Source organism: Symphalangus syndactylus, chromosome 2 (genome assembly GCF_028878055.3).
Source record: "Symphalangus syndactylus isolate Jambi chromosome 2, NHGRI_mSymSyn1-v2.1_pri, whole genome shotgun sequence".
Taxonomy (NCBI): Eukaryota; Metazoa; Chordata; class Mammalia; order Primates; family Hylobatidae; genus Symphalangus; species Symphalangus syndactylus.
Window position 1 is genome coordinate 87,347,071 of NC_072424.2, and position 26,365 is coordinate 87,373,435.

General features: G+C 38.1%; 1 protein-coding gene across 2 annotated transcripts in view; it reads right to left on the reverse strand.

Annotated features, from left to right (window-relative positions):
* Positions 1-26,365, reverse strand: part of AK9 (adenylate kinase 9) — a 229,600-nt gene that overhangs the window by 26,466 nt on the left and 176,769 nt on the right. For both annotated transcript variants that reach the window (XM_055261102.2, XM_063631005.1), the window contains exons 27-29: positions 25,992-26,116; positions 14,870-15,089; positions 10,637-10,699 (exon numbers count right to left, since the gene is read on the reverse strand). In XM_055261102.2, the coding sequence (XP_055117077.2) occupies positions 10,637-10,699; positions 14,870-15,089; positions 25,992-26,116 (408 nt within the window). The remainder of the gene's footprint in view (positions 1-10,636; positions 10,700-14,869; positions 15,090-25,991; positions 26,117-26,365) is intronic.

Here is a 26,365-nt window from a genome sequence, read left to right on the forward strand (position 1 = left end):
GTCAATTTTCTATCCTGATATTTAATTTTCTAAGGATCACTGCAAGTATAGTGGGATAGGTCTACACTACAAGCTGGGACATCTTATTTCCAGATGAACTTGTGCTCACCTCTCTGGCTCCACTGAATAGCTCCTACAACTTTTTATTAAAAATTGAAATTGTACAATTTTAAAAAGAAATTCATTTTTATTATAAAGAAATTAAATTATATAGTATTGTATAACATAAAAAGTAGAAGTCTTTCATCACACTCCTATCTATATTTCTACCCTCCTACCTGGAATTAATTTTGGTTAACAATTTGGTTAGGAGCCTTAAAAATGTTTTACTACATATATATTTAATTACATCATATTTTAAACATAAATGGGATTATTTTATTTTCTACAACTTAAAAAAAATTAGCAATATATTTAAATTTCTTTCCATATGAGAGCATACATCTCAATTTTTTTCAATTAATTAAAAAAAATTTCAGCTTTTATTTTAGATTCGGGGTACATGTGCAGGTTTGTTACAAGGGTATATTGCATGATGCTGAAGTTTGGGGTATGATTGATCGTGTCATCCAGATAGTCAGCATAGTACTCAATAGTTATTTTTTCAACCCTCTCCCCAACCCTCCTCCTTCTAGGTGTTCTGAGTGTCTATTATTACCATCTTTATGTCCATGAGTACCCAGTGTTTAGCTCCTACTTAAAAATGAGAATACAGGGTATTTGGTTTTCTGTTCCTGTGTTAATTTGCTCGGGATAATGGCTTCCAGCTGTATCCACATTGCTGCAAAGGCTATGACTTTGTTCTTCTTTATGGCCATGTAGTATTCTATGGTATTATACATATGTAGCACATTTCCTTTACCCAGTCCACCACTGATGAGCCCCTGTGTTAATTCCGTGTCTTTGCTATTGTGAATAGGGCTATGATGAACATATGAGTGCATGTGTATTTTTGGTAGAACAATTTATTTTCTTTTGTATATATACCCAAGTAATGGGATTGTTGGGTCGAATGGTATTTCTGTTTTGAGTTCTCTGAGAAATCTTCAAACTGCCTTCCACAGTGGCTCAGCTAATTTACATTCCCCTCAAGAGTGTATAAGTATTCCTTTTCTTTGCAGCTTCACCAGTATCTGTTGTTTTTTGACTTTTTAATAATAGCCATTCTAGGTCAGGCATGGTGGTTCATACCTGTGATTCCAGCACTTTGGGAGGCTGAGGCTGGCAGATTGCTTGAGACCAGGAGTTTGAGACCAGCCTGGGAAAAATGGTTAAACCCTGTCTCTCCAAAAATAAAAAATAAAAAAATAGCTAACTGTGTTTCTATCTGCAGTCCCAGCTACTTGGAGGCTGAGACAGGAGGATTGCTTGAGCCCTGGAGGTTGAGGCTGCAGTGAGCACTCCAGCCTGTCTCAAAAAAAAAAAAAAAAAATAGCCATTCTGACTGGTGTGAGATGGTATCTCACTGTGGCTTTGATTTGCATTTCTCTGATGATTAGTGACACCGAGCATTTGTTCAGATGTTGTTGGCTGCATGTATGTCTTCTTTTGAAAAGTGTCTGTTCACATCTTTTGCCCACTTTTTAACAGGGTTATTTGGTTTTTGCTTGTTCAATTGTTTAAGTTCCTTATAGATTTGGAATATTAACCTGTGTCAGATGCATAGTTTGTGAATATTTTCTCCTATTCTTTAGGTTGCCTGTTTACTCTGTTGATAGTTTCTTTTGCTGTGCAGAAGCTCCATAGTCTTAGGTCCTTGTGGGAGCTAAGCTCCCATTTGTCAATTTTTGTTTTTGGTACAATTACTTTTGAGGACCTAGTCATAATTATTTCCCAAAGCCAATGTCCAGAATGGTGTTTCCCAGGTTTTCTTCTAGGAATCATATAGTCTGAGGTCTCACATTTAAATCTTTAATTTATCTTGAGTTAATTTTTTTATATGGTGAAAGGTAGGCATCCAGTTTCATTCTTCTGCATATGAATAGCCAGCTAACCTGGCAACATTTATTGAATAGGGAATCCTTTCTCTATTATTTTTTTGTTGTTGTTGGCCTTGTTGATCAGATGGTTGTAGGTGTATTGCTTCGTTTCTGAGTTTTGTATTCTGTTCCATTGGTCTATGTGTCTGTTTTTGTACTGGTATCATGCTGTTTTGATTACCATAATCCAAGAGTATAAAGTTAGGTAGTGTGATGCCTCTGGCTTCTTTTTTCTTGGGATTGTTTTGGCTATTTGGGGCTCCTGTTTTGGTTCCATATGAATTTTAGAATAGTTTAAAAAATCTGTGAAGGATGTTATTGGTAGTTTGATAGAATACCATTGAATTTGTAGATTGGATAGTATGGCCATTTTAACGATACTGATTCTTCCAGTCCATGAGTATGAAATGTTTTTTCATCTGTTTTGTGTTGTCTCTGATTTTTTTCAGCACTGTTTTGTAGTTCTCCTTGGAGAGATTTTTCACTTCCTTGATTAGCTGTACTCTTAGGTATTTTATTCTTTTGGTGGCTATTGTAAATGGGATTGCATCCTTGATTTGGCTCTAAGCTTAAATGTTACTAGTATAAAGGCAACTAATTTTGTGCATTGATTTTTGTATCCTGAAATTGTACTGAAGTTGTTTATTAGTTTCAGTGACCTTTTGGCAGAGTCTTTAGGGTTTTACAGGTATAGAATTATATTGTCAGCAAAGAGATAGTTTAACTTCTTTTCCTATTTGGAAGCGTTTCTTTCTCTTCACTGATTGTTCTTTGCATCTTAATATTTTTAACCGCCACATAGTACTTCATAGTATCACAGTTCATTTAATCATTCTTCTATTTAAAAAATGTGTGTTTTTTCTATAGAAACCGGTTTAGAAAGTAACAAAACAAACAGTAAACGGTAATCACTTTTGACCCTTGTGATATTTGGCTCCTCTTTCCTGCCAGTGATGATGAGGAATTTAGCTAACTTACATCACTCCTCTTTCTGCCTGTTGCCCAGTTTTAGTCATATTTTCACTCTTTATTTTGTAATCGAGTGCTTATAACTTTAAATACTATCTCCAAATCTCTATTTATTGAGCTGCCCTCTTTAGATGTCTGTTTTGATTCCCCATTAAGAAGATGTCCTTACTCTTCCTTTCAAGTCTCCCTTTCTTCAGTTTCTAAGTATTTTGTCTCCAATATTACTACATTTATGTCCCTGTCCTATAATTGGAGTTCAGTATTTGGTGCTTCATGTAGAAATTGATTCTAAAAATTAAAAGTAAGCAAACAGCATTTGATTGATTCTGAATATGGAAATCTAATAAACAGCACCTGCTATGTTAAATTACATAACCCTTATTCACTACAGCTGGAGTTAGTAATACAAGGAATGCAATTCTATATCAAGAAACATGCACTATTCTAAGTAGAATGTGTCTAGTATCAAGACCAAGCATCACTTTTTCTTCTTATTCAAAATCATGCTACAATTACATTTGCCCCATATTTGAATAATACTCTTATTGTCTCTCCCCACCCCCATATTTCTAGGGTTTTTTCATTTGTTTGTTTTATTGTTGTTTATTTTGTGAGCAGAAACAGTGTTATTCACCATATCAATTGGCTACTCTTTTCAGGAAGAATATAAAAGAGGCTAATTTTCACAAATCTTAAGTATCTGAAAATTTTTCCATTTCATTTTCTCTCATTATAAACAGTTTGCTAAGTACAGAGTTCTAGGCTGAAAACCATTTTCACTTAGAATTTTACAAGCGTTGTCTCTGTCTTTTACTATCAAGTATTGTTACTGAGAAGTCTGATACAAATCTTACCTCCATTCCTTTGTAGATATCCTTTTAAAATTTTAGAAACAAGTAGGAGCTTCTCTTTATACCTGTCAATCTCAAATTTCATATGGATGTGTCTAATGCACATCTCTTTTTATTTATTCTGCTTGGCATTCCATGGGCCCTTTCAATTTGAAGACCTCCTGCTCTCTTCAATACTGGGAACTTTTCTTCTAACATTTCTTAGATTATTTCCTTATTTTATGTTTCCACTATTTGAAATGCATATTGGATGTTGACCTTCCTGGATTGACCTCATAGATCTTCAGTTTTTTTCTTTTGTATTTCCTATCTCTTGCACTTTGTTTTATATTTGAGAAACTTCTTGGACTTTTCCTTTTTTTCAATTTAACTTTTAATTTATTTTAGTTTTCATTAACTCTTTTTTGTTCTCTGACTTTTTATAGCATCTTTTTCCTGTTTTATGGATACAAGTTTCTTCTTGAATTTTCTGAGAGAAAGTGAAATTCTTTTAATATTTAATGATGTTTCCTGGGTTGTCCACTTGTTTTATGATCAATTGTTCTGTTTGTTTATGTTGGTTTTTCCTTTTTTTGGTGATTTTCCTCAAGTATATGGTAACCCTTGGTTGGCTATTCATTTTTATAAATGAAGGATTAAATTGATTAGTTCAGAGCACCTGCATGCTGTCTGTATATGAGCAGGTAATGTTGTATCACACTTCTATTTAAGATGTGAAGATGAGAAGATGTAGGAAGCCTGGACCTTGCCCCAAAAATGAAAGGTATCAACCAACATTCTGTGGACCTAGAATCTTCCAGACAGATTATTTCATCCCTTTAGAAATGATTTACCTTTTTTCTTTATGGGGCAAATGTCGCTGTTAAGTGAAGGGCTGGTAGAGGTGACCTTAAGGAATTTTTCTGCAATTTACCCTCTTACACTTTCTAGATATTCAAATTATATACAAATAATGAGTTTTATTCTTACTTTTTAATACGTATGCTATTTCTTTTTCTTACTTTGCTTTGGCTCACACCTGTAATACAATGTTGATTTTTAAAAAATCCTAAAAATATCCTAAAAATCTTCACAAAAGATCATCTAAGAGACTCTCAGGTTAATTCTTCCTAGGGAAAAAAAAGTTTTCATTTTTCTGTAAATGGTCATTTAATCTTGTAGAACAGTGTTGTTTTCCCTGACATCATGCATGTCTTAGTCCTCAAGTTGGAAGATGTATATTCTAAACATCACGGTCTTGAAGATCTGCCTCAAATATGAAGAAAAAAGTTTATTTAACCTCTAGCAGATAATAATAAACTGTAAACAATACTCCTCTCTCTATTATTTTTGAGGTCTTTGGAGCAAGAAAAGCAGATTTTGAAGAGCAGTCAAAATTTGGAGGAAGCAATTGGCATAGGGTGAGTTTTCTGATTTTGTGCATTTGCCGAGAGGGCAGTTTCAGAGTGGTAGTGGTTCAGTGTGACTAAAACTTTGGTAGAAAGCCAACTGACTTTCTGGATGGGGCAACCAGAGAAAGGAGCCACAACTAGGGCCACCGGAGAGTGAGGGTAAATGCCAGAGATGAGAGAGCCAGAGAAGGAAATACCAAAGTTAATTTGTCCAAGACTCTAGCTAGCCTGTGAACCATGTACATATGGGCAGTTCAAAAACAGTATACACAGAGCTGCCATTCATTGCAGGCATGACAGAATTTTAAGTTTATCTTACCAAGTTAATTGCCTGCTAAAACAAAAACCTCAGTTCTCTTTGGAGGTACATAACAGAATCCAGAATCCCCACAATATAACATTTACAATTCTAGAACATAATCCAAAGTTACTCAAAATATGAAGAATCATGAAAATTTGACCCATCCTCATAAAGAAAGATAATAATCAAATACCCAGCCCAGGTGTTAGGATCACCAAACAAGAACTTTTAAAGCAGTTATTACAATGATCAATCAGGAAAAGGAAAATACACTTATAATAAATGAACAGATAGGAAATCTCAGGAGAGAAATAGAAAATATAGAAACAAACCAAATGGAAATTTTAGAACTAAAAATACAGTATTTGAAATTAAAAAAATTGTTGGTTGGGCTTAAATTATTTACCTTAAAGAAGAGAGAGAAAAAAGATGGAAAAAAATCAACAAAGTTCCCAGGACATATGGAACAATAGCAAAGGTCTAACCTATGTATAACTGGGGTACTATAAGGAGAAGACAAAGAGTAAATGAGGCAGAAAAAATGTCTAAAGAAATAACGTCTAAAGTTTCCCCAAATTTAGTGAAAGACACAAATGTACAGATTAAAGAAGCTTAGTGAACCCCAAACTAGATATGAAGAAAATGATATGTAGGCACATCATAACCAAACTGTTGAAAAGCAAAGATAGAAAAGAAAGACAATAGGTGAACAATAATCCAGATATCCAGCATTCCCATCCTTCTGATTTCCATCATACCAGAGGAATGAATGAAGAACATCAGAAATAGTAAATATCTGGATAAATGTAAAACAAGGCTTACTTTCCTATTAATTTTTTGAATATACATGTGACTAATATAAACATTAGAACTATTTCTTATGAAGGCTGTAATGTATTCAATTGTAAAACACATCACAACTAGAGCATAAAGGATGTTAGTGGGTTGGAGACGGGTGGGGCAAATGGAGCTAGACAGTTCTGAGGTTTTTACAATATTACATTGAATAATATTGACCCTAAGTAGATGTGAAAAGCCAAGGATGTATTTGTAATTCTAGCATAACTACTAAAAAATGAAGCATAGAGGTATACTTAAAAAGGCAACAGATTTTCTTCTAGGGTTTTTATGGTTTTAGGTCTTACATTTAAGTCTTTAATCCATTTTGATTTTTGTATATGGTAAAAGGAAGGGGTCCAGGTTCATTCTTCTGCATATGGATAACCAGTTATTCCAGCACCATTTACTTACTAGGGAGTCATTTCCCCATTGCTTGTTTTTATCGACCTTGTCGAAGATCAGATGATTGTAGGCGTGCAGCTTTATTTCTGAGTTCCATTGCTCTATGTGTCTGTTTTTGTACCAGTACCATGCTGTTTTGGTTCTGGACAAATATTTTATGACAAAGTCTCCAAAAGCAATTGCAACAAAAACAAAAATTGACAAGTGGGACCTAATTAAACTAAACAGCTTCTTCACACAAAAGAAACTATCAACAGAAGAAAGAGACAACCTACAGAATGGGAGAAAATATTTGCAAACTATGCATACAACACAAGTCTAATATCCAGAATCTATAAGGAACTTAAACAAATCGACAAGCCCAAAACAACAACTCCATTAAAAAATGGGCACAAGACGTAAACAGACACTTAGAAGAAGACATAGACACAGCCAACAAGCATATGAAAAAATGCTCAATGTCACTACTCATTAGAGAAATGCAAATCGAAAACACAATGATGTGCTATCTCATGCCAGTCAGAATGACCATTATTGAAAAGTCAGTAAATAACAGATGTTAGTGAGGTTATGAAGAAAAGGAAATGTTGGTGGGAATGTAAATTAGTTTAGCCACTGTGAAAAGCAGTTTGGAGATTTATCAAAGAACTTAGAACAACCATTTAACTCAGCAATCCCATTAATGGGTATACACCCAAGGGAATAGAAATCGTTCTACCAAAAAGTCACATGCACACATGCAGTGCACTACTCACAATAGCAAAGACATGCAATCAACCTAGATGCCCATTAATGGTGGACTGGATAAAGAAAATGTGGTACATATATACCATGGAATACCATGCAGCCATAAAAAAGAATGAATTCAAATCTTTTGCAGCAACATGGATGGGGCTGGAGTCCATTATCCCAAGCAAATTAACACAGGAACAGAAAACCAAATACTGCATGTTCTCATAAGTGGGAGCTAAACTTTGAGTGCACATGGACACAAAGAGGGGAACAACAGACACTGGGGCCTACTTGAGGGTAGAGGGTAGGAGGAGAGTGAGGGTCAAAACACTACCTATTGAGTACTATGCTCACTACCCAAGTGACAAAATTATTTGTACACCAAACCCCGGCAACATGCAATTTACCCATGTAACAAACCTGCACATGTACCTTCTGAATCTAAAATACAAATTGAAAAAGAAAAAATAAAATAAAAATTTTACACACTTTTCAAAAGAAAAAAAGGCAATAGATAATTAAAATGAATTTCTAAAATATAATCAAATAATCCAAAGAAGGCCGGAAAAGGGGAACAGAGAAACAGAAAACAGAAGGGACAAGCAGAAAGCAAATAAATTCATAGTCTCAGAGAGACAGGACTAGATTTGGGGTAAGCTGTGTTACAACTGTCTACTGGTAGGGGAAGACAGGGGAAGCTATATCTGGACAGAAGCTTGTGCCAGGAGAGTGATGGAATTTTTTATGATTAGAGAAGGGACGGAAGAGGAAAGCATGAAGAAATGGAAGAAGAAGTAAAAGACCTGTTAGAGTTCTCGGGGCTTCCTGACACAGATGCTCGTTATCTAGATCCCCAGATTCCTTTATTATGCTGTGGTGTGACTGACGTTGCCTGTGGAGCAGCTATTGTGAACTACTTGGTTTTCAGTGCTTTGAATCTGTCTCCAACCTGTATACCCATGCACACTTTTGCTTGCTGTTTCATCCTGAAGAGCCCTCTGTGTATCAACCTTTGGGTCTAAACACTCTGTCTTCTCCCTAGAGGATCCTGGAGATGGTTTTGGCCTGATACTTGGTCCCGACCCTTGTTTCAACCTCATATGGACCCTGACTTGGACCTTCCCTCAGTACCTATGATCAATGTGTTTCTATTATTCTTCTCCAAGGCGTAGTCTGACACTGCGCTCACTTGCTCCCCAGGCTTCCTGTCCTGGCCCTCCCTTGCTTTCACCTCCCAGTGGCTACCCAACACCTAATAGAGACCCAGGGACAGAGCCAGGGGACAGGAAGAGAGGGAAGATTACAAGCAAGGCCAGGGGCTGCCTTACAGTCACATTCTGAGACTACAGGTCCACAAGATGGCAACGTTTCCCTATGAAATTAATGCAAGTGGTGACTGGGATATTGAAGTGATTTCTAATGTTGGAAATGTCCCATTCAGTGCTAAAAAGACAGTAAAGGCAATGATTTTGTTTAGGGCAAGAAGACAAATCTGAGAAGGGCTTTCTCTGCCTGGGATTCCCCAGTTAGTGTGAAAAAGGCAAGTCACAGAACTGCATATTCTGCATAAGAAGGCAAATGTGAGAAACCCCCTGGATCTGTTCATGCAAGTGAGCTCCAGGATAGATGTGGAGTCAGGATGGATGCCACTTAGGGTAGCACACTGACCAGCAGTAACCAGCACACTAACTCAGCCCTGAGATGCTACATTTTGTCTACTTCATTGTCTGAGTCAGTAGCAGGACATAAAAAATTTCCATCAAAGGAGTTGGAAAAAAACTCCCCACATACAGTTTTAATTTTTAATTCATCAAACATCTCAGGAGTTGTGTTGTGAGTTTGTTTATATCAGTTTTGTGGGATACACAGCCAATTTTACAAACATGAAGTCTCAGGAGAGCTGACTTACAAAATCCTATTTAACCTCTACATAGAATATTGCATTTCCGAATGATAAATCAGAAGAAATCACACCATTCTAATGTTAACAAATGAAAAAATTATAAAGAACATTTAAAGTTTATCCTGAAAATTAATTCTTAAGAAATGAAGATTTAACTAAAGAGTAGCAAAGGGAAATTAAATTATTATTAATTAGGGAAAGTAAGTGTATTAATTTTTCCCATTTTACAATAAAAAGCCCTAGGTTTACAGAGGCTAAGTGACTTACTCAGTGTTATACAACCTCAGCGAAACAACTGAAGTTGAATGTCACATGTGTCAGCACTCCACCAGGCACTGGAGAGCAGTGAACAAAGTCAATGAGAACTGGAGAATGGATACCGCGTAGGTGTGTTTAACTGCAAAGCCTGGACTCCTTCACTGCTGAAACATTTGAAGTGATTCAGAAGGGGACCACTAGGGACTCCCAAGGGCTTAAAGTAGTTAACTGTACTTAATTCCAGGTTAGGACATCTTTTTGATCCTAAACATTAGCATGACACCTTAAACAGAGTAAACTTTCAGAACATGTTTGATGAGGGAAATGAGCATTAGAATGAGGCTAGGATTTCTGTAAGTTTTGCTCATGGCTGATTTGCCAGTATTTGAAACAGTGTCAGACACAAAGCTCAATTAATGTTTGCTGATGGGCTGAATGAATAAATGAATGAAAATCGAGGCAAATAATTAAGAGGAGGATTCTTATTCTTACATGGTGCCATAATTTTGTCAGTCCAATGGTTTTTTTTTTAATCTACTTTTGGTTGTAAATATTTTGTTTTGACAAAGCAACAATTACTTTGGCCCCTCCTCTGCAATGCTTTGTGCCCGCAGTTGCAGTTGCAGTTGCACTGTATAGTATCAGCAGTCCTCTGTACGGAAGTCCAGCATATTCACACCAGGGGGACATGTGGTTGCACTTGTAGCAAGTTGTATTTTCTGATATTCCTCTTTTTCTCTTCTTCTTGTTTGGCTGGACATTTTTATACAGATGGAAATCAGGTTACAAGAGGGTCAGCCTTGAAAAGCTGTTACAAGGGTGTCTTATGCCAGAAGGCAAAGGCTGGGTGTGATGGCTCATGCCTATAATCCTAGTGCTTTGAGAGGCTGAGGTGGGAGGATCCCTTGAGCCCAGGAGTTCGAGGTTGCAGTGAGCTATGATTGTGCCACTGCACCCTGCCCTGGGCAACAGAGTGAGACCCTGTTTTGAAAAAAAAGAAAATTACTTACCTCCCTCCTTTTTTTATCTCTCTCTAATATAAGTTCAGCCCTTCTTTTAGCAATCATACCAACCTGTTAAAGAAAGAGACATTAAAAAATTGTAATGAAGAATGATAAAAGTGGCTTTCTCTGTATTAATATATTTTTCTATAAAGTAGGAATAACGTTTGGGCAGAAGCACAGCGAACTTTGCAGGAAAGGATGTGATGGCGGTAATCATGTTGCTTGGCTTGCATCCTTGTACCTCTGAACCTCTTGATCAGCTATTTTCTTTCAGAGGGATAAGCAGCACTTGGGGTCAGTTACTCTTTCCACAAAGTTTAGAACTCCTTTTCAAAATTTATTGCTTATTTGTTTGTTTGGTTTTGGTGGCAGGAAATAGGGAAATACTTGGAGGCAATTCATTGAAAATGGTAAGCTTTTAACACACTATTAAATAGCCTAACATAGCGATCCCCAACCATTTTGGCATGAGGGACCGGTTTCACAGAAGACAATTTTCCATGGACCGAAGATGAGGATTGTTTTGGGATGATTCAAGCTCATGACATTTATCGTGCACTTTATTTCTATTATTATTACAATGTAATATCCAAAGAAATAATTTCATAACTCACCACAATGTAGAATCAGTGGGGGCCTTAAACTTGTTTTCCTGCAACTACATGGTCCCATCTGGAGGTGATGGGAGATAGTGACAGATCATCAGGCATTAGATTCTCATGAGTTTGCAACCTAGATCCCTTGCATGCACAATTAACAATACGGTTTGTGCTCCTATGAGAATCTAACGTGCCGCTGATCTGACCAGAGGCAGAGCTCAGGCAGTAATGTGAGTGATGGGGAGCGGCTGTAAATACAGATGAAGCTTCACTCACATGCCCACTCACTGCTCACCTCCTGCTGTGTGGCCTGGTTCCTCACAGGCCACAGACTGGTATCCATCCATGGCCCAGGGGTTAGGAACCCCTGGACTAACAAACCTAAAAATACATATGTCCACATGGGGAAAGTGTATGTGGTTGGGAGACAGTCACAGACTTGATATATAGATAGTCCTCCAACCTTCCCAGAATCCTCTAAATCTAACACAATGGATCCTCTTTGATAGGTCTCCAAGGTCTTCATGAAAACTAATCTGCTTTCTTCAGGTTTGGGGGCTTATTGGCTAAGGACTCTGTAAACTGGTCTCCCTTTAAATACCAGGAGGCTAGAGTGGTGCCTGAGGACATGCTCTGGGGCTCTGGTCCAGACGAGCAGAACCTGGGTGCTTTTGTCTGGTTGCTATTGAGTACACATTCCTGAGAACTTATGCCTTGTAGGCATGCAAGAATTATTTGTAGATAGAATTATAAAACTGAACTGAATATAATTCATTTGGTTTATGAGCCCCAGAAAGATTCTATGGCTCTTAACATGGTGAGAATTTAAAAAAACTTCCATTATTTCCTTTTATAAAAACATATATTTACCATAGGTTCTTTAAATGTGGAGTTGTGAAAACATAGTCTCTTTTGTGTTTTCATAAAACATAAAGACCACTGTATTACCAAAAAATTGCAAACTATACACAAAAACACTCATACACATTCTGAGTCTACTTTTCCTCTGCTCTTTTCACTCAAATAAATAGTCAGTGAGGTTTAACTAATTATTGTACATCTGCCAGATGGCAGCACTGTCCTGAGCACGATAATATATATTCTTTCATTTTCTGCTCAAAACATATCTGCAAGGCATTACTCCACTCTAGAGGTGAGTTAACAGAAATTCAGGGTTTAACTCACGTAATATCACACAATTAGTGTGAGAATGCTTTTAGAAACTACCAGATATGGTCTCGATCTCTTGACCTGGCCAACATGGTGAAACCCCGTCTCTACTAAAAATACAAAAATTAGCTGGGCATGGTGGTGCACGCCTGTAGTCCCAGCTACTCTGGAGGCTGAGGCAGGAGAATCGCTTGAACCCAGGTGGCGGAGGTTGCAGTGAGCTGAGCTTGCTCCACTGCACTCCAGCCTAGCGACAGAGTGAGACTCCGTCTCAAAAAAAAAAAAAAAAAAAAGAAAGATATGGGATTGCCAAAGCATACAATGTGGTGGCTGCTGCAGAGAAGGGTTTGTATTTGTTTCAACTGAGAAAAAAAGTTAGACAGATAATTTGGGATAAGATTGAGAATTCAGACCTTAATTGGGTGGCTTGATCAAAATGGAGTTTTAGGAAAATTCGTGTGGAGGTAGTCAGAAGGATAGTCTGGAAGGCATAGAGATGAAGCCAGGGAGGACAATTAGGTCACTGTAGGAGCGCTGGTGTCAGCCAAGAAAGCTCTGAACTGAGATAGAGTTATTGGGTGAGGAAAGGAAGGGGCAAATGCCTGGGGTGATAAACCAGCTCCTGAAACCTGCTGCTTTCCTATTCTAGGTCCCTAAAATTCTTAAAGAATGTGGTATCTAGGATGTGGCTTCATTGCCCTACAGCTGTTCTGTCCAGTACAATAGCCACTAGCTGTGTGTGGCTATTTATATTAAAATTAAACAAAATTAAACATTTGATTTTTCAGTCACACTAATCACATTTTAAGTGCTCAATAGCCACTGCGGCTAGTGGCTCCTGTACAGGACAGCACAGATCTAGGACATTTCTGTCATCACAGAGATTTCTGTGTTAACACTGGCCTAGATATTCCAGGCCCCACAGTGAGACAACATATGAATGTGCTATGGTAGGCTCTCATCTTTGGCTCTTTCTTTTCCATTCTCATACTTACAGAATCTCTCGCATGGCAGAGAGTTTGGCCTGAATGTCATCAAGAACAGTGTGGAGCCAGGTATCTTCCCATGTCTCCCTCCTTACCTCCACAGTTCTTAGATGGCTAAGAACTCTGCCTGCCTTGATATTGTGCAAACCAGTGATGGCCTGGGACATGCAACCTTAGTGTGGTGGGGGAGAGGAATGGATGGCAATGGCCTTGAAGGGATTTCCTCTGGCTAACCCCAAGATGAAAAGAATTTGAAAACGATGTCTGAGCAATGAAAGAGGAACTGCTTGACTTTAACACTTTGGCAGTCTGTAATTTAATTGGTGTTGAATTGTGAGAATGTATTACATAATTTAAGTCTTAGTATCTCAGAATTGAAATTAATAGATGAGCTTTCTGACATATTTTACATTCTCCCCTGCCAAATGTTCGCCTAGTTTATGCTTATTTATTGGCAAGGAGCTCCCTGCCTTCATTCTTGGTTCTTTTTGAAATGTCTTGCTAAGGATAAAATATACTTTCCCTGTACCTTCCTCCTACCAATGGTAGTTCTTTCCCTTGAGGCCACGTGGAGTAACTCCAACCTCTCTTCGGTATGAAAGCCCTTCAAACATTTAACACTGCTCTCATGTCTCATCTGGGCCATCCTAGGTCCAGACTCAAAAGCCCATTCTTTCTACCTCAGCCCAGACCTACAGGTTTGCCTTTTCAGGGCATGTCATGTAAATGGAATTGTACGAGACGCACTCCTGTTTTGCCTGGCTTCTGTCACTCAGCACAATGGTTCTGATTTTTATCCATGTTACAGGGTGTATCAATAGGTCATACCTTCTTAATGCTGAGTAGTTTTTCAATTCTAAGGATATACCACCTTTTATTTTTCTATTCATCAGTTGATTATTTGGGTTGTTTCTACTTTCTGGTTATTATGAATAATGGTTATGAACATTCACATATAACTTTTTATGTGGACATATATTTTCATTTCTGTTAGACAGATTCCCAGGAGTGGAATTGCTGGTTCCCCATGACACTTTTGAACATTTTATGGAATACTCCTCATAATGTAGGTTTAGGAACAATGTTCTAATCTAATGTGGATCTGGTTTCACTACAGGCTCACATGTATTTGATGGATGGTGTCATCACTCCAGGGGCAGCGAAAAAGACCTCTGAAATTTTACTTCTTTGTGTTTCAAATCTGTTTGTTACCTCTTCCACTTTGCTCCCATGTCTGGGAGAGGGAAGTCTTGGCACTACCACTATCTTTTGTTTGCCATAAAGAGAGAAGCATTAACACATTGATCACCACAAAAGCCTGAAATAACTCTTAACTCTTATTGTAGTCTTAATATCCGATGAAAAATGTTTCATGCTGTGGTATTAAAATTAGAATACTACATTTTTTGTGAAGATCACTTTATAACAGATCACTAAACAGATGCTGAACAGATTTATTCAATGCATTTTTGCTAGATACATACCCTGATTTTTGCCTTCATGTCTTTGATCAGTTTCTTCCTTTCTAATTTCTTCTTTTGTTTTAGTTTCCACTTTTCAATTTGGGCAGGAAGGAGGCGATCAAAAATATCTTGATCATCAACTTGTATAAAAACAGCTGCATCTGGGAAAAACCCACGATCTCCCAAAAACTGGGCCTCTTCTGGATATCGTGGGAAACCATCTAATATAAAACCTGTGGAACTGGTGGAAATTTTCATAATTTACTTTATCTCATTAAAATATTGTAATGGATGTGTTCATTAATTTGACTGTAATGATCATTATACAAGGTATATTAAATCATCATGTACACCTTGAATATATACATTCTTTACTTGTTAATTAAATATTTTAAAAGAAAAAAATAAACAAAGTAAAAAAAGTATTGATAAATATCAACTTTCTGTAGGTAATGAATAGTTTAAAAATTTACTCTACTATCTTTTATTTCTTTTACTGTTTCTAGTTGTATATGTGACCTTTATTTTTCAAAATATATCAAATTGAATTAAAATTACAATATTTCATACATATATTTGTAATATAAAATTGTAGTCAATCAGTTTACAGACAATTACTATTAACTGAAAGTTTACTAAAAGTTGTGAGAAGACCATAGGAAAAGAGAAAATAAGTTCTCTGTTTGGGAGGGGTGCCCAGCCTAATGAATGTGGTATTCTTTATTTAAAGAGTAAACCTGGCCAGCCCACTTGTAGTGGGAGCCCTCACCTTTGGCAGTTTTTCTTCTAACAGTGCTTCCTTTCATGAGACAACTAATACCCACCTCCCTGGGTCTCCTTGTAACTGATGACAATTGTTAATGTATGTATCTTGGTTCCTATGGGCAAGATGATTATGTTCAAATGGGATTGTCAAACTTGCCCAAGTATGATGAGACTTTAAGAATCAGGAAAATATGCCATTGCACTCCAGCCTGGGCAACAAGATTGAAACTCTTTCTCAAAAAAAAAAAAAAAAAAAAAAAGAATCAGGAAAATAACTGGAATGTTAATACATTTTTATTAGAGAGCACTTATAAAACAACTAAGCTTTGAAAACTTGGCTTTGTTTAATTGAGAGAGTCAATACCGGTTACCGTTTGAGTGAGAATTTGTTTCTCCTGCTTATCTGAAATTTGGTTTGTTTTACATATTTTCTTCTTAATACAAATAGGACTTCCATGAACAATTTTTTTTAATTTTATTATTATTATACTTTAAGTTTTAGGGTACATGTGTACAATGTACAGGCTTGTTACATATGTATACATGTGCCATGTTGGTGTGCTGCACCCATTAACTCGTCATTTAACGTTAGGTATATCTCCTAATGCTATCTCTCCCCCCTCCCCCCGCCCCACTACAGTCCCCGGAGTGTGATGTTCCCCTTCCTGTGTCCATGTGTTCTCACTGTTCAATTCCCACCTATGAGTGAGAACATGCGGTGTTTGGTTTTTTGTCCTTGCGATAGTTTGCTGAGAATGATGATTTCCAGTTTCATCCATGTCCCTACAAAGGACATGAACTCATCATTTTTTATGGCTGCATAGTATTCCATGGTGTATATGTGCCACATTTTCTTAATCCAGTCTATCGTTGTTGGACATTTGGGTTGGTTCCAACTCTTTGCTATTGTGAATAGTGCTGCAACAAACATACGTGTGCATGTGTCTTTATAGCAGCATGATTTATAATCCTTTGGGTATATACCCAGTAATGGGATGACTGGATCAAATGGTATTTCTAGTTCTAGATCCCTGAGGAATCGCCACACTGACTTCCACAATGGTTGAACTAGTTGACAGTCCCACCAACAGTGTAAAAGTGTTCCTATTTCTCCACATCCTCTCCAGCACCTGTTGTTTCCTGACTTTTTAATGATTGCCATTCTAACTGGTGTGAGATGGTATCTCATTGAGGTTTTGATTTGCATTTCTCTGATGGCCAGTCGTGATGAGCATTTTTTCATGTGTTTTTTGGCTGCATAAATATCTTCTTTTGAGAAGTGTCTGTTCATATCCTTCGCCCACTTTTTGATGGGGCTGTTTGTTTTTTTCTTGTAAATTTGTTTGAGTTCATTGTAGATTCTGGATATTAGCCCTTTGTCAAATGAGTAGGTTGGGAAAATTTTCTCCCATTTTGTAGGTTGCCTATTCACTCTGATGGTAGTTTCTTTTGCTGTGCAGAAGCTCTTTAGTTTAATTAGATCCCATTTGTCCATTTTGGCTTTTGTTGCCATTGCTTTTGGTGTTTTAGACAGGAAGTCCTTGCCCATGCCTATGTCCTGAATGGTATTGCCTAGGTTTTCTTCTAGGGTTTTTATGGTTTTAGGTCTAACATGTAAGTCTTTAATCCATCTTGAATTAATTTTTGTATAAGGTGTAAGGAAGGGATCCTGTTTCAGCTTTCTACATATGGCTAGCCAGTTTTCCCAGCACCATTTATTAAATAGGGAATCCTTTCCCATTGCTTGTTTTTGTCAGGTTTGTCAAAGATCAGATGGTTGTAGATATGCGGCATTATTTCTGAGGTCTCTGTTCTGTTCCATTGATCTATTTCTCTGTTTTGGTACCAGTACCATGTTGTTTTGGTCACTGTAGCCTTGTAGTATAGTTTGAAGTCAGGTTAGCGTGATGCCTCCAGCTTTGTTCTTTTGGCTTAGGATTGACTTGGCAATGCAGGCTCTTTTTTGGTTCCATATGAACTTTAAAGTAGTTTTTTCCAATTCTGTGAAGAAAGTCATTGGTAGCTTGATGGGGATGGCATTGAATCTATAAATTACCTTGGGCAGTATTGCCATTTTCATGATATTGATTCTTCCTACCCATGAGCATGGGATGTTCTTCCATTTGTTTGTATCCTCTTTTATTTCACTGAGCAGTGGTTTGTAGTTCTCCTTGAAGAGGTCCTTCACATCCCTTGTAAGTTGGATTCCTGGGTATTTTATTCTCTTTGAAGCAATTGTGAATGAGAGTTCACTCATGATTTGGCTCTCTGTCTGTTATTGGTGTATAAGAATGCTTGTGATTTTTGTACATTAATTTTGTATCTTGAGACTTTGCTGAAGTTGCTTATCAGCTTAACGAGATTTTGGGCTGAGACAATGGGGTTTTCTAGATATACTATCATGTCATCTGCAAACAGGGACAATTTGACTTCCTCTTTTCCTAATTGAATACCCTTTATTTCCTTCTCCTGCCTAATTGCCCTGGCCAGAACTTCCAACACTATGTTGAATAGGAGTGGTGAGAGAGGGCATCCCTGTCTTGTGCCAGTTTTCAAAGAGAATGCTTCCAGTTTTTGCCCTTTCAGTATGATATTGGCTGTGGGTTTGTCATAGATAGCTCTTATTATTTTGAGATATGTCCCATCAATACCTAATTTATTGAGACTTTTTAGCATGAAGGGTTGTTGAATTTTGTCAAAGGTCTTTTCTGCATCTATTGAGATAATCATGTGGTTTTTGTTTTTGGTTCTGTTTATATGCTGGATTACATTTATTGATTTGCTTTCATGAACATTTGACAGTTTCAGCCTTCAAAGTTGTTAATTAAAAAATGTGAATTTTCCTTTCTTAATAAGGAGGCAAATTTCCATATATTGGCCATAATATATGTGTTTTTTTAATTATACTTTAAGTTCTAGGGTACATGTGCACAACGTGCAGGTTTGTTACATACGTATACATATGCCATGTCATGTTGGTGTGCTGCGCCCATTAACTCGTCATTTACATTAGGTATATCTCCTAATGCTATCTCTCCCCCTCCCCCCACCCCACAACAGGCCATGGTGTGTGATACTCCCCTTCCTGTGTCCAAGTGTTCTCATTGTTCAATTCCCACCTATGAGTGAGAACGTGCAGTGTTTGGTTTTGTGTCCTTGTGATAGTTTACTGAGAATGATGGTTTCCAGCTTCATCCATGTCCCTACAAAGGACATGAACTCATCATTTTTTATGGCTGCATAGTATTCCATGGTGTATATGTGCCACATTTTCTTAATCCAGTCTATCATTGTTGGACATTTGGGTTGGTTCCAACTCTTTGCTATTGTGAATAGTGCTGCAACAAACATACGTGTGCATGTGTCTTTATAGCAGCATGATTTATAATCCTTTGGATATATACCCAGTAATGGGATGGCTGGGTCAAATGGTATTTCTAGTTCTAGATCCTTGAGGAATCGCCACATTGTCTTTCACAATGGTTGAACTAGTTGACAGTCCCACCAACAGTGTAAAAGTGTTCCTATTTCTCCACATCCTCTCCAGCACCTGTTGTTTCCTGACTTTTTAATGATTGTTATTCTAACTAGTGTGAGATGGTATCTCATTGTGGTTTTGATTTGCATTCCTCTGATGGCCAGTGATGATGAGCATTTTTTCATGTGTTTTTTGGCTGCATAAATGTCTTCTTTTGAGAAGTGGCTGTTCATATCCTTTGCCCAATTTGTGATGGGGTTGTTTGTTTTTTTCTTGTAAATTTGCTAGAGTTCTTTGTAGATTCTGGATATTAGCCCTTTGTCAGATGGGCAGATTGCAAAAATTTTCTCCCATTCTGTAAGTTGCCTGTTCACTCTGATGGTAGTTTCTTTTGCTGTCAGAAGTTCTTTAGTTTAATTAGATCCCATGTGTCAATTTTGGCTTTTGTTGCCATTGCTTTTGGTGTTTTAGACATGAAGTCCTTGCCTATGCCTATGTCCTGAATGGTATTGCCTAGGTTTTCTTCTAGGGTTTTTATGGTTTTAGGTCTAACATTTAAGTCTTTAATCGATCTTGAATTAATTTTTGTATAAGGTGTAAGGAAGGGATCCAGTTTCAGCTTTCTACATATGGCTAGCCAGTTTTCCCAGCACCATTTATTAAATAGGGAATCCTTTCCCTATTTCTTGTTTTTGTCAGGTTTGTGAAAGACTGGATGGTTGTAGATGTGTGATATTACTTCTGAGGGCTCTGTTCTGTTCCATTGGTCTGTATCTCTGTTTTGGTACCAGAACCATGCTGTTTTGGTTACTGTAGCCTTGTAGTATAGTTTGAAGTGAGGTAGTACGATGCCTCCAGCTTTGTTCTTTTGGCTCAGGATTGTCTTGGCAATGTGGGCTCTTTTTTGGTTCCATATGAACTTTAAAGTAGTTTTTTCCAATTCTGTGAAGAAAGTCATTGGTAGCTTGATGGGGATGGCATTGAATCTATAAATTACCTTGGACAATATGGCCATTTTCATGATATTGATTCTTCCTATCCATGAGCATGGAATGTTCTTCCATTTGTTTGTGTCCTCTTTTATTTCATTGAGCAGTGGTTTGTAGTTCTCCTTGAAGAGGTCCTTCACATCCCTTGTAAGTTGGATTCCTAGGTATTGTATTCTCTTTGAAGTAATTGTGAATGGGAGTTCACTCATGGTGTGGCTCTCTGTTTGTCTGTTATTGGTGTATAAGAATGCCTGTGATTTTTGCACATTGATTTTGTATCCTGAGACTTTGTTGAAGTTGCTTATTAGCTTACGGAGATTTTGGGCTGAGATGATGGGGTTTTCTAAATATACAATCACATCATCTGCAAAAATGTACAATCACATAATCTGCAAACATCTAAATATACAATCACGTCATCTGCAAAACACTCCTCTTTTCCTAATTGAATATCGTTTATTTCTTTCTCCTGCCTGATTGCTGTGGCCAGAACTTCCAACACTGTGTTGAATAGGAGTGGTGACAGAGAGCATCCCTGCCTTGTGCCAGTTTTCAAAGGGAATGCTTCCAGTTTTTACCCATTCAGTATGATATTGGCTGTGGGTTTTTCATAAATAGCTCTTATTATTTTGAGATACGTCCCATCAATACCTAATTTATTGAGCGTTTTTAGCATGAAGGGCTGTTGAATTTTGTTGAAGGCCTTTTTTGCATCTATTGAGATATCATGTGGTTTTTGTCTTTGGTTCTGCTTATATGCTGGATTGTGTTTATTGATTCATGTGTGTTGAACCAGCCTTGCATCCCAGGTATGAAGCCCACTTGATCATGGTGGATAAGCTTTTTGATGTGCTGTTGGATTTAGTTTGCCAGTATTTTATTGAGGATTTTTGCATTGATGTTCATCAGGGATATTGATCTAAAATTCTCTTTTTTTGTTGTCTCTGCCAGGCTTTGGTATCAGGATGATGCTGGCCTCATAAAATGAGTTAGGGAGGATTCCCTCTTTTTCTATTGATTGGAATAGTTTCAGAAGGAATGGTATCAGCTCCTCCTTATACCTCTGGTAGAATTCAGCTGTGAATCCGTCTGGTCCTGGACTTTTTTTGGTTGGTAGGCTATTAATTATTGCCTCAATTTCAGAGCCTGTTATTGGGCTATTCAGGGATTCAACTTCTTCCTGGTTTAGTCTTGGGAGGGTGTATGTTTCCATGAATTTATCCATTTCTTCTAGATTTTCTAGTTTATATGTGTAAAGGTGTTTATAGTATTCTGTGATGGTAATTTGTATTTCTGTGGGATTGGCGGTGATAACCCCTTTATCATTTTTTATTGCATTTATTTGATTCTTCTCTCTTTTCTTCTTCATTAGTCTTGCTAGCGGTCTATCAATTTTGTTGATCTTTTCAGAAAAAAACAGCTCTTGGATTCATTGATTTTTTGAATGGTTTTCTGTGTCTCTATCTCCTTCAGTTCTGCCCTGATCTTAGTTATTTCTTGCCTTCTGCTAGCTTTTGAATGTGTTTGCTCTTGCTTCTCTAGTTCTTTTCATTGTGATCTTAGGGTGTCAATTTTAGATCTTGCCTGCTTTCTCTTGTGGGCATTTAGTGCTATACATTTCCCTCTACACACTGCTTTAAATGTGTCCCAGAGATTCTGGTATGTTGTGTCTTTGTTCTCATTGGTTTTGAAGAATATCTTTATTTCTGCCTTCATTTCGTTATGTACCCAGTAGTCATTCAGGAGCAGGTTGTTCAGTTTCCATGTAGTTGAGTGGTTTTGAGTGAGTTTCTTATTCCTGAATTCTAGTTTGATTGCATTGTGGTCTGACAGACAGTTTGTTATAATTTCTGTTCTTTTACATTTGCTGAGGACAGCTTTACTTCCAACTATGTGGTCAATTTTGGAATAAGTGCGATGTGGTGCTGAGAAGAATGTATATTCTGTTGTTTTTGGGTGGAGAGTTCTGTAGATGTCTATTAGGTCCGCTTGGTGCAGAGCTGAGTTCAACTTCTGGATATCCTTGTGAACTTTCTGTCTCATTCATCTGTCTAATGTTGACAGTTGGGTGTTAAAGTCTCCCATTATTATTGTGTGGGAATCTAAGTCTCTTTGTAGGTCTCTAAGGACTTGCTTTATGAATCTGGGTGCTCCTGTATTGGGTGCATATATATTTAGGATGGTTAGCTCTTCTTGTTGAATCGATCCCTTTACCATTACATAATGACCTTCTTTGTCTCTTTTGATCTTTGTTGGTTTCAAGTCTGTTTTATCAGAGACTAGGATTGCAACCCTTGCCTTTTTTGTTTTCCATTTGCTTGGTAGATCTTCCTCCTTCCCTTTATTTTGAGCCTATGTGTGTCTCTGCACGTGAGATGGGTCTCCTGAATACAGCACACTGATGGGTCTTGACTCTTTATCCAATTTGCCAGTCTATGTCTTTTAATTGGAGCATTTAGCCCATTTACATTTAAAGTTAATATTGTGATGTGTGAATGTGATCCTGTCATTATGATGTTAGTTGGTTATTTTGCTCGTTAGTTGAGGCAGTTTCTTCCTAGCCTCGATGGTCTTTACAATTTGGCATGTTTTTGCAGGGGCTGGTACTGGTTGTTCCTTTCCATGTTTAGTGCTTCCTTCAGGAGCTCTTTTAGGGCAGGCCTGGTGGTGACAAAATCACTCAGCATTTGCTTGTCTGTAAAGGATTTTATTTCACCTTCACTTATGAAGCTTAGTTTGGCTGGATTTGAAATTCTGAGTTGAAAATTCTTTTCTTTAAGAATGTTGAATATCGGCCCCCACTCTCTTCTGGCTTGTAGAGTTTCTGCCGAGAGATCAGCTGTTAGTCTGATGGGCTTCCCTTTGTGGGTAACCCGACCTTTCTCTCTGGCTGCATTTTTTCCTTCATTTCAACTTTGGTGAATCTGACAATTATGTGTCTTGGAGTTGCTCTTCTTAAGGAGTATCTCTGTGGCATTCTCTGTATTTTCTGAATTTGAATGTTGGCCTGCCTTGCTAGGTTGGGGAAGTTCTCCTGGATAATATCCTGCAGAGTGTTTCCCAGCTTGGTTCCATTCTCCCTGTCACTTTCAGGTACACCAATAAGATGTAGATTTGGTCTTTTCACATAGTCCCATATTTCTTGGGGGCTTTGTTCATTTCTTTTTATTCTTTTTTCTCTAAACATCTCTCCTCACTTCATTTCATTCATTTGATCTTCAATCACTGATACCCTTTCTTCCAGTTAATCGAATTGGCTACTGAAGCTTGTGCATTTGTCATGTAGTTCTTGTGCCATGGTTTTCAGCTCCATCAAGTGATTTAAGGACTTCTCTACACTGGTTTTTCTAGTTAGCCATTCGTCTAATCTTTTTTCAAGGTTTTTAGCTTCTTTGCTATGGGTTCGAACTTCCTCCTTTAGCTTGGAGAAGTTTGATCATCTGAAGCCTTCTTCTCTCAACTTGTCAAAGTCATTCTCTGTCCAGCTTTGTTCCATTGCTGGCGAGGAGCTGTGTTCCTTTGGAGGGGGAGAGGCGCTCTGATTTTTAGAATTTTCAGCTTTTCTGCTCTGTTTTTTCCACATCTTTGTGGTTTTATCTACCTTTGGTCTTTGATGATGGTGACATACAGATTGGGTTTTGGTGCGGATGTCCTTTCTGTTTGCTAGTTTTCCTTCTAACAATCAGGACCCTCAGCTGTAGGTCTCTTGGAATTTGTTCGAGGTCCACTCCAGATCCTGTTTGCCTGGGTATCAGCAGCGAAGGCTGTAGTACAGCGAATATTGCTGAACAGCAAATGTTGCTGCCTGATCGTTCCTCTGGAAGCTTCATCTCAGAGGGGTACCTGGCCATGTGAGGTGTCAGACTGCCCCTACTTGGGGGTGCCTCCCAGTTACGCTACTCAGGGATCAGGGACCGACTTGAGGAGGCAGTCTGTCCATTCTCAGATCTCAAACTCTGTGCTGGGAGAACCACTACTCTCTTCAAAGCTGTCAGACAGGGACATTTAAGTCTGCAGAGGTTTCTGCTGCCTTTTGTTTGGCTATGCCCTGCCCCCAGAGGTGGAGTCTACAGAGGCAGGCAGGCCTCCTTGAGCTGTGGTGGGCTCCACCCAGTTAGAGCTTCCTGGTTGCTTTGTTTATCTACTCTAGCCTCAGCAATGGTGGGCGCCCCTACCCCAGCCTCGCTGCCACATTGCAATTCAATCTCAGACTGCTATGCTAGCAATGAGCGAAGCTCCGTGGGCGTGAGACCCTCCGAGTCAGGCACGGGATATAATCTCCTGGTGTGCTGTTTGCTAAGACCATTGGAAAAGCACAGTATTAGGGTGGGAGTGATCTGATTTTCCAGGTGCTGTCTGTCACAGCTTCCCTTGGCTAGCAAAGGGAATTCCCTAACCCCTTGTGCTTCCCCAGTGAGGCGATGACTTGCCCTGCTTTGGCTCATGCTCAGTGGGCTGCACCCACTGTCCTGCATCCACTGTCTGACAACCCCCAGTGAGATGAACCTGGTACCTCAGTTGGAAATTCAGAAATCACCCATCTTCTGCATCGCTCACACTGGGAGCTGTAGACTGGAGCTGTTTCCATGTTTTTTTCTTTAGAGGTGCCTTCAGTCTGGTCTCTCTGGCATGGTCAATTTCATTCCTACTGTTCCTGCTGTCATTTCTCTGTCAATGACTTCCAAATCTTTACCTCTACACCCAACCTCTCTTCTGAGTTTTGACTCCAAATTTTCAAAAAGCTGTTGAGTTTCTCCATCTGAATGCCCTTCTGGAATTATACACACATTATACTGTCAAAAATCATACTGTTAGCCTTCCAAACTGCTCTTCCTTCTGACCCACTAGTACTCACGTGCTACCTGTTAGAGACCTTTGGCCCTCTCCCCTGGCTCCCTCTTCCTTCTTACATTTAATAGCTAAGTCCTGGCATGTCCTCCTCTGTACTTACACTTCTATTTCTGTCATCCTCCCTTAGTTCAAAACCCTTAGTATATCTCTCCAGGACTAATGCAATAACCTTTTCAAAATGTGCTATTTTCTCCTTCATTATAAAAGCAATTAAGTCATACTATAGAAAAATGGAAAAAATAGAGAAAAGCTTTAATAAAAAGCTAAAAATTATCCATAATCCCATATCTCAGAGGTTAATAAAAATGTTTTATTTCTTTCCAGTTGGTTTTTCATGTGTGCATTCTCTATTATATTATGGTTTTACATCTTCTTTTTAACTTTATGTAATAACATTTCTTATGCTATTACACATTATTCATTATAATAATTTTTTTGTTTTTGAAATGGAGTTTCACTGTTGTTGCCCATGCTGGACGGCAACGGCACTATCTCGGCTCACTGCAACCTCTGTCTCCCGGGTTCAAGTGATTCTCCTGCCTAAGCCTCCTGAGTAGCTGGGATTATAGCCATGCTCCACCTCACCTGGCTAATTTTGTATTTTTAGTAGAGACAGAGTTTCTCCATGTCGGTCAGGCTGGTCTCGAACTCCCCCTCAGGTGATCCGCCTGCCTAGGCCTCCCAAAGTGTTGGGATTACAGGCGTGAGCCACTGCACACAGCCCTACAATAAATTTTAATGGTGCACAATATTTAGCTATTTTGTTTAGGCTTTTACAATTTTACCACAAATGCACTTTATAATAACCTGCGGGTACTGAAAAATATCCTAGGCTCACACTCCTAGAGATTCAAATTCAATTATTTTGGTGTGGGGTCCTGGCATTGGTATTTTTAAAGACTCTACAGATGTTTTTAATGTGTATCTCAAGTGAAAAATCACCAGCTTACATGAATATAAAGGTGAAAATTCTTCAATGTATGTTAAACTACATTTTTAACTTTTAAGAATAAAACAAATAAAAGCAAATAAATGTACAATTCTATATAAATTAAGATACCGTATTGGTTCCTTAAGCCACCACTCAGAAAGAATTACTTCAAGAATTTCAGGAGGCAAGGGCTCATTTTCCATTAGACTTGATTTGATTACTTCTTCTTCTTCTGTAAGTTGTACTTCTGGATGCTAAAAACAAAAATCAGAAAACAAAACAAGTTTTAAAACTCTATGCTAATAATTGCGTGTTCTCACTCATATGTGAAAGCTAAAGAAGAGGACCTCATGGAGGTGGAGAGTAGAATGAAAGTTACCAGAGGCAGGGAAGGGTGTGTGGTAGGGGACATGAAAAGAAGCAGGATAATGGGTACAAACATACAGTTAGATAGAAGGTGTAAGTTCTAATGTTCAATAGCACAGAGGGAAACTATAGTTAAT